Source organism: Lissotriton helveticus, chromosome 7 (genome assembly GCF_964261635.1).
Source record: "Lissotriton helveticus chromosome 7, aLisHel1.1, whole genome shotgun sequence".
NCBI classification, from domain to species: domain Eukaryota; kingdom Metazoa; phylum Chordata; class Amphibia; order Caudata; family Salamandridae; genus Lissotriton; species Lissotriton helveticus.
In genome coordinates, this window is record NC_136068.1 from 562,378,838 (window position 1) to 562,388,436 (window position 9,599).

A 9,599-nucleotide genomic window follows, 5' to 3' on the forward strand; every position below is an offset into this window, starting at 1 on the left:
ATCATCGCTTCCCCCAGCGGTACTCCTCTCCCCTCACGTATGACTGCCGGTGCCCACCACGAAGGCAACGCACCCCCTATCACAGTGCCCTCTTTCAAAATTGCTCTGACAAAGCCAGCATGTCCCGCGGGCTGCCCCGCTCACTTCCCGCTATTAACCCCTAGTAAACTGTTCGCACTCTTGCCCTCCCCGCAACGCTACGCGGCCTCTCACCTTGCGAATCGCCGGCACTGCCGGGCCTATCCATCTGTTGCTCCGGCTGGTCCTTTCCGGCAACCCCCAGAGGCGAGAGACAAAGAGGGCTACTCCCTCGGGAGCCACATTTTATCACTTTCGAGGGAGGGATCGCAGACGCCCTCCCTGGTGTCTCACATTACTTGCGACCCTCCCCATGACTAGACCTGGGGAAACGAAACCTCTCCTCCAGGCCCGGAATTCTCACTAAAGGCCCCCCTCCCCTAGGCGCGGGGGTGTCTCTCATTCCTTCTGTGCAATACCTATATATGGCTCATGCCTAAATCACTCACCAGTACCCGGCGATCTTCAGAATATACAATGATGACACAAATCCACTCCCATCAGCTAAGGATCCCAGAAAAGCCAACAAACATCATCTCATTTCAGGACTGATTTTGGCTCTCGATGAATGAGAGCTCCCACGCTTCCCTACCCTTTGGCTAGCCCTTAAACCTTAGAACTCACCCTGCGCCTCTCTAAAATTAAGGAACCACAGGTCAGTGCAGTGGCTGGTGGCATGAATATGCAGCTCTTCCTCATTTGAAAAATCATCCCTCTGCTCCAATCTGACCACAGAATTGAGAGGAAGAGAGCAATCCTTTTAGCATGCCTTGAATAAGATATTATTATCTAATCTGGCCTCATCAAAAAAATATTACTACGCTCTAAATACGTTACAACCCGGTTACAGCCCGGTTGTGTTTTAACATCCATAAAATATACAGGGACATAAGCCCTGCCAAGTAGCAGAAACTGGCACCTTAATAAACCCCAGAGACGTTCTCTCAATATCAGATCATCATGCTAGCAATGTACTGGGTGTCCAACGTCCTAGACTCTGCCATGACCTCGGGCTGATCCTAAGCTCTGAACCCAACTATGTGTATTTCAGGAACTCTTTCAAAACCAAACGGACTAGAGTCAGTAAACTTAATTTAGGAAGTGGTGCTAGTTTCTGCAGCTTGGGGGGCCTATGTCCCTGCTTACTTTATGGCTGGAGCACAAGACCTGGAATTTAATCCTGGAATTCATGTGAGCCAGTGGAGTGCTTTGAGGGCAGGTCTGATCTGGTCCCCCCTAAGAAGATGGTTTTTGATTGAAGAATTTTGGGCATGATTGTTCCAATGTCTCACTTTGCTCTCCTCTCTGCTGCATATCTTTCATCACTTTGCAAGCCATCTGAAGTAGTAGAACGTGGTGCTTTATAAAACGTCCTAATAAATAATTCAATAATATATGTTGTTATTCTTTTGTATCTCCTCTGCCCTCTTTTCACACTTGCCTCCTTAGTGAGCCAGTGTGAAGATTGTGATATTTTGTCGAGGGACTGCCCAGCTAAAACGATATGTGTCCAAGCCCTTCATTTTCTATGCAGACAGTATATTTTATAACGATTATGGGATCCTGCAGGCAGATGGGTTGCCTGAGCTTAGCACACATCTCTGTTCGGTATGGTTTGCAATAAACTGATTTAACCATAGATAGTTTATGCGAATTGAACTTGATGGGGCGGGCAGCCCAACAGGGCGCTCTCATATCTCAATCTATTACAAAGTCTGGAGCTGGGCCCAATATCTACTTTTTATTCCTAGCCTAAAATATGTTGATCCACCAGCGCCTCTCTATCTTGACATCCAGGAAATGCCATTCTCACTGAGATAGCTACGGTCACACAGAAGCTCATGTGCCTTAAGGTGCTTAAGGGCCCGGTAGTGGAGTGGGCAAGAATACATGGCTTTAGTGAGTGGCAGATGAAAGGTTAATGACCATAGCAAGAGAACAGAGGAGAAATATGGATGCAAGGAGAATGCCAGCATCCTCCTTCCTAGTAGAAATGTTCTTCGCACAAGAGAGGTTTCAAGAAAAGGTATATCTAGCATGTAGAAACCCGGAAATTCTGAACTCTGGATTGCTACCAACTTCTACTAATTGATAACATGTAAACTCTCTTGAATGTGAGGTAACAGAAAGTCCTAATCCTCTGCCATAATAAAATACAGTACAAACAGGCAATTACATGTATGATGCATGGATCAGAAACCCTATGGCCAGCTTTAGCATCTTAAGGAAGCATTGGGCTTTAGTCATGAGCACTTTATAAATATAATAAAATGAAAGGAAGGCTGAAAGGGAGGCCAGTGAACTTCCAGGTATCACTTTCCAACAGGAACCTTTGGCGCTCCAGTTGGAACAGAACTAAAAAGTGCATTTTCAGGTCCAAACAAGTTTACCAATCACCGTGGGAAACCAGGTTCCACAGGAAGCGGATCCCCGCTATTTTGAAATGGCAGTATGTCACCCAAGTGTTCATGTGTCAGGTTGTGGATACCTTGAGCTCCTGGTGGGCTTCCTGCTTAAGGTGCATTTTATTCACTATTCATGTCAGGGAATGGAGATGTCTGGATCAGTTCAACTGGATGCTTACATTACAGGGTGGACCGACTGTTACTATGGCCTGATGTCTCTGTGGCACGGGGTCGCCAGGTCAAGGGTTTCCACCAGTGCCGCCAGTTGAGACTTGGCCAGTGGAGACTTTAAATAAAACATAGGAATGTGAGATTGGCTGGGTGGGTGAAACACGAATTTATGGTGATTCACATCCTCTGCTAATCTGTATATCAGTCCCTTAGTCCTTAATTTACAGATTCATAGGAACCCTTTCGCTGATGCTGCTGAATGCCAAGGCTGCCAAAAATCAAGGCAGCCTGTTCTTGGTAGCACTTTGTGAATTTTCCTTTCACCACCCTTCCTTTCTTCTTTCTTTATCTCACTCTTGTAGGTTATTTTCATCCCTGCTTTCTCCCCATGACACTGTCTTCCAATTAATTTTTTTTTCTTTAAATGAAAGTTTTATATAGTGCAAACTCAACCCGAAGATCTCAGGTATCAGAGCACTTTAAATAAGCACCAGTTTTGTTACAGATGGACACAATAATATTTGTTAGGCGCAGGGATATTAAGTGGTTTGCCCAGAATCACAAGATGTTGAGCATCCCTGCCGAGAGTCGAACCAGGTTCCCCGGCTTCGAGGTCAACCGCACTAGCCGTAAGGTTACATCCTCTCCCCTGAATCTTGCTCTCTCTTCTTTCTCCCTTTACTGACTTTCAATCTTTTGCTCCAGTCGAATAAGCCCCTGCTCCTAAAATGTGAGCGCTGGGGTCTACCACCTACAGCCACCAGCACAAATTAAGTACTGCTCCTGACATGCTCACAGGTTATTGAACTCTCGAGCGGATAATTTAAGACTATCCCATGCAGTGACTTCTATAAGATGGGCCCTTAAACACATCAGTTTAAAATCTGAGTTGAAAAAACACATCCTTTTATCTTTTTTCATAATGGCCCCTGATACGACAAACACTATGGTTATATGCTCTAGCGTCCACCAGATTATTGAATAATATAAAGTGCTAAGATGTTTCAGGAAAAATGTCATGCTCAAGAAATACACAAATATATAAATATGCATTCAGCCTTTCCTACCTGGCTGGGATGTGTGATGGAAGTAGTGGATTGGGCTGCGGTAGAGGGAGTGCATTTCTATGAGAGGAGTTAGCTTCCTTCAGCAGTGCAGTGTTGCTTGATCTATGGAGGGACAGCTTTAAAAAGATATTTTGTGCAAACCTATACCTGATTTGTGAATCTCTTTGGTGATCCCTATTTATACTGTATGCAGATATGAAGGGAGTTTGGTGGCTCAAGATGTGGAATGTTTATTTCTACTGTGTCCTAAACACATTTTTTAAACACCGCACTGTTACTTTTGCTGAATATTTCTTAAGTAATGTATATCCTAAAGGAGGGTCATGTCTATGATTATTGATTTGTAAATTGCTTATTAATATGAATCTATGTTCTCTTGCTCGGGTTTCCCTCTGTCCACTCTTCAGCAAGCGTGACGCTGGATCCTGATACAGCCCATCCTCAGCTCATTGTCTCCGAAGATCAGAAAAGTGTGAGATTTTCAGAAACTCCACAGAACGTGACCGACAATCCCAAGAGGTTCTCCAACCACCCATGCGTTCTGGGATCAGAAGGATTTGAGGGGCGCAATTTTGCTTGGGAGGTTGATATGGGGGATGTAGGTGAGTGGTCGGTGGGAGCCGTTCCAGAGTCAGTGGATCCAAAGTGGGACCGCATGATGGACCCACAAAGGAAATTCTGGGCCATCTACATGGTGGAAAACCCTGATCCCTCCATGACCCCCCGGCCCAGAAGGATTGGCCTGTTTCTCGACAGCCTGTCAAAACAGCTACACATTTACAATGCTGAGACAATGGACCGTATCTGGTCTTTCTTTGTCACTGATGAGAAAATATTCCCTTTATTTTGTATTTTTTCTGGAGCAGAAATAAAACTGTGGACCCCTACCGATGATTGAGGGGGTTATGCAGCAATCTAAAGATTGAACACATGCTTTTGCATTTCCCCTAACCCCTTTGCTTTTTCTGCTGTTTGTGTAGAAATTGAGAATGTTGTCAATGCGTATTTGGTTAATTTTGCTCTATTTTTAAAAGTGCCATAGATTTGCCCTGGGTGGACAGCAGCTTTGGTTGCTGCATGTGATATCACACTCGCCTCAGCAGGTCAAGGCTCTTAGACTTCGCTTATCACTTTCTGTTCTCTTTTACTATATCCAGGGGCTGTGCCTTTAAACCCTATAGTTCTGCCTAGATCCCAATGTCCATATCTATTGCAGGCTCTTACATCAAACCAGTGACAGTGTTAATAAAATGGCTACATTTTACAATCAATCACCTCCTTTTGGTAGTACACACACACACACCTCTGATTTTGTGCACACAATCGAAAGGCATTTTTCTCTCAGTGTTCACAAACATGATCCTTCCCACATTTCACACAGTTGCCATATTTCTTTATTTACTTGTGCGCAAACATAGTCCAATGACAGTCTTAAAATATTAAACACAATCAATTTGCTTAGGAAGCTTTTATTTGTTTAACTTGGCAGCGGAGGTGTCGAATCATAACAAACAGGTGTCTACAGACTGGAAATCTTGGTAGCTGGAAATGAAATCAGTGAGGTGTGGGCGAACACAGTGCACTATTTAAAGCAAATAATCATTTAACCTGGGGCCTGTATATTAAGAATGAGAGCCCCTTAGCTGGACATGCTTTATATGTGTTGGTTGTTTAATATGTAAATCACATATGTTACAAAAACAGGTTATATGGAATCTCTTACTTCTACTTGGATTGTTACTTTCTTTGAGTATTTCAAATAAATAAAAAGTAATCGTTAAAAAAGAAGAATATAGCATCAATGTCAAGTTGCTCCTGTCAGGTCCTCTCTCTTGTGGATCATTAACTTAGTAACCATATTCCATGACCACAAACCTGAGAAGCTTCCCAGCTCTCTTCCCTTCTTCGGTTGAGACAGGGCAAGGTTACAGGGCACACGTTAACATCACTCCACCGCCGTGCGCGTGTTGACTGTTACTTGCTAAGAACAGGAGGATGAAAATTAAAAACGCATGCATTTTTTTTAAAGGTGGGAATTGATTTTGCCTCTGTCACACAATGCTTTCACCCAACCATAGTCAAGGGTACAAAACACTGAAAACGTCTACTAGGGTCAAAAGCCACAAAAAGAAAGCAAGGGCAGGATTCTATGTTGAAGCAGTAGGACCAGGGGCCAGAGCAGTACTTGTTGGCTGGGAAGAATCTGGTAGGGGTCTCACATCCCAGCGAACAATAAGATTTCCATGGGATTCTTAGGCCTTTCTGCTCTTTCACAGTGGTGCGAGGCTACTAGAGAAGACGCACTGAGATCACGATTTTAGACAGTATAAACCAGCAATCACAAAGATCATGTGTTGTGAAGTTGAGGGTACTGCAGCACCCCCAAGGACCCAAGAGTGCTGCCTCCACTGTTCTTGCAAGGCCCTAAGATCCATATCCCAGGACCGGCAAGTCCGCCCTTGTTCGGTGGGCCTCCCAGTTCCTCAGAGATACGATAAGGCCTGTATAGACTGATGCTTCCTCCCCAGTGTTGCAGAGGTTTCAAAGAAACCCTCAGCTTAAGTACAGGGAATGCATGCTGGTGTGCACATTTTCAAACGCTTCCTACAATGAGATACCCAGCAAAATCCTTCATTTGTTGATGTTTTCAGTGTAGAGTTAGTCTAAGGGAACCACCGTGACCACCACCTAACCCACTGGCCTACATCAGTGGTGTAGTGCAGGTTTGGTGATTGAGTTGGTTAGGGTGAGAACCTCCCATATGTGCCATCAACAAATAAAAGTGCCTCCTCAGCGCTGCTATCACTGGGACCACCAAAACAAAGACATGCAAGAAGAGAAAGAAAGACCCAAGGACCCTTTAGTCATTCTAATCAGCCAAGTGCACTGGCCTGTTGGTCAGCAAGAGCTGAACATAATCCTGTCAAGACAATTTATTAAATGCCAAGTGCCCAGTGCGTAATAGAAAATAGAGCACACAATTACACAGTGTGTCCCTACTATCACCTTACCTAATTTCCAAGTTGCGACAGGTACCTGGGTAGTAATCCTTGAGTGTGAAATTTTGCACAGAATTAGAAAACAACTTCTAGGTCCACCCCTAGGATAGCGGTGGCCCCCACAGGGGCAACTACAGCACCAGCCACACACTCAACATACAAGATATTTTCCAACTTTTTACATATCCACGCCTGCTCACAAGTAAACAGTGACAGCCGTTCCCAGTGAAATTTACCTGCTGCATTTCATTACTGCCTTTCCTTCCTTATTCACACCTTTCGAGCTGATTAAATACAAGCATGTTAACCTATTTGCAATCAACGATATGCCAAATCATTTCCTTTTTTTTTTCTCCATGTTAACTTGGCAAGCAATGTATGGAAAGAGCTTTGCTTAATGTTGGTCCTTACAGAGGGAATCGCTGGGTACTTTGGTTACATTACAAAAAGTGTATGAACATGGTTTGGTGCTCTGATGACCATATTTTAAAGTAACCAGTGACCACTGAATATTGCTAATGCTTATGCTAATATTGCTGAAAAGTAGTTTGAATTCAAATATTCGGTATAGCAATACATTACCAAAGTGCGAATAGATATGCCTGCCACTGTGAGCAATTGTATAGGACACAATACATCTCTGAAACTGTAAACTGTAATTGGCTTGTCGTAGAAGAGAGAGAAAAGTGGTAGAAATGTGTTTTATTGGAAATATGGATAGATCAACATGTAATACCGTTTCAACTGCCTCAACTATACAAATGCAGACGAGGACAATAGCAAAAGTAACTAAATGTATTGCAAAAATCCGACATATCAATAAAAGAACATCTGTAAGGATACGGAGTGTGTAAACTTTAATTTGTCAAATGATACACATTTATTTTAACAACAGAAGTATGTTTTCTTAAAGTTATATGCTTTTGTTTTTCTTTTGCTTCATTGTACTGATATCACTATCCCATTAATATGGCACTTCATAGCGATGATGAGGTGTTGAAGCGCATAAGCAGACGGGTTGTATACTTAAACTGTGGGGGGAGACCTTGACTGGAAGAGGGTTGAATTGAAGTGTATCCCATATGGGAAGTATTTTGGGTTTTGTAAATGCACTTGTTATGCTTCTGTAGTCATGTAGCTGCGCTTATACCTGGGGTGGAATGAACTAGAATGGGAGAATGCATATAAAGTAAAGTCCACATTTGTAAAGCGCACAATCACCCGTAAGGGTCTCTAGGCGCTGGGGGCCGTCGGGAAGATTAAGCGAGCTATTGCCCAGAGTCACATGGTGCTGGGCTAACCTGCCGCCGGAGCCGGGGATCGAACCGTGGTCCCCAGATTCCAGCGTCAGTCGCCCTGGCCGCGGCGCCACACCTCTTCCTCATATCAGCCTCTCGTCCTTCCTGAAGAAACTTTCTGTGCCTTCGGTGAGATTTGCCCCAAGTCATCCGATTGTTGTGTTTTCCTTGTGGTAGATTGCTATTTTGGGTCCGATTTAGAGTTTTGTGTACTCTATTGCAAATGCGACAGAGTACCCTGCCTGTCAAACCTTCGGTCTGTCTGCCTCACTTAGATGCAGGCAGAACATAGGTATTCCATTGACAGCTCCCCTGACAGAATACTTACACCGTCAGCCCATTTTAGGGTGTGAGGCGTAATGCCTTTTTTCTGCTGTCCATTACAGCCAGGAAAAATCCAGTAGTGAGGGACAGGGAAAAAAACTCCACACCCTGAGAGAAAACTCAAAGGATGAGGTGGTTATTAGCGTTTTTGAAAAACAAAACTTTTTAACCAGCGGTTCATGACAAGCTCAGCACGTCATGGAGCGCAAGGCAGGTAACGCTGATGACGAGCTGAGCTCGTCATCAGCCTGGAAGGGGTTAAAAGATTGACAGCTGGTCGTCATTGTTGCTGGTAAAATCTGTCAAACGTTTCCTACAATGTAGACCGATATTTGTGAGGCTGGCAGACATCTCTTAATCTGGCAAAAACGGTCCCCCTGGCATGCCGGAGGTAATGTCCTATGCCATCTTGTCAGTAAACTCCATCTGCCAAACTCTAAAGCTGCCATTTTGTCTTTAGTCAATGTGATTCAGCATTCTTAGTTGACAAAGAGCCTGGTGTTTACTACCTTTCTGAATTTTAGGTGATCCTAAAAAGCTTGTTGTCTTTGCTGGGAGTCCCATAATTGTGTACCAAAGAAGGAGAATTTACTAACACATCTCGTCCTCTGGGGAGAAGTGATCAGGTGAGTCTCTAGCCTACAATGAAGTGTTCTGTATATCTGGAACATTGATTGGATAAACAATTAGTCTTTTAGTTGGATAATCATATGGATGATGTAGACAGTCATAAAGGATGAGCAACTGGCTATATGGAGCGAATGAATAACTTCCAGCATTGATGTGATACATTCCTGTTGACACAAATGTAGGAGCTTTCTTGCTTCTCCATTTTGGATCCTTTGCAATTTTCAGAGTAGAAAGAGGACCCAAGATAAAGACCATTTGCAAACTCTACTTAAGGCGTAACGAGGATGATGCTTCTACGAAAAGCCTGGGTCAGGAAAGAGCCATCAGAATGTTTCCATTGTGCAGAAGATGCTTCTTGTAACTTGATCTTCATGAGAGGCCAGGAAAAAAAAGAGTCCATGAAAACTGAAATGTCTTACTTCATTTGAAGCAGATGGTGAGAGATCTAGTTCCTTGAACGAAATGGGTGTGTGCTGGTAGTTCATCCATTCTTCCTCGGTTTTGGAGAATTCAATATCAGGTGGTTGTTCACCATCCACTTGTAACACTCCCTGTATAAAGGATACCTTGGACTAAAACACTTCTTACACTGTTTTAATCTATAGCACTGTATGGTTTAAAAGTCAA

General features: G+C 43.7%; 1 protein-coding gene across 1 annotated transcript in view; it reads left to right on the forward strand.

Annotated features, from left to right (window-relative positions):
- The window catches only part of LOC144768744 (butyrophilin subfamily 1 member A1-like), a 117,428-nt gene extending 109,866 nt beyond the window's left edge, over positions 1-7,562 (forward strand). The window contains exon 10 of the mRNA XM_078652630.1: positions 4,129-7,562. Within this exon, the coding sequence (XP_078508756.1) occupies positions 4,129-4,619 (491 nt within the window). The 3' untranslated portion in view covers positions 4,620-7,562. The remainder of the gene's footprint in view (positions 1-4,128) is intronic.
- Positions 7,563-9,599: the final 2,037 nt, after the last annotated feature.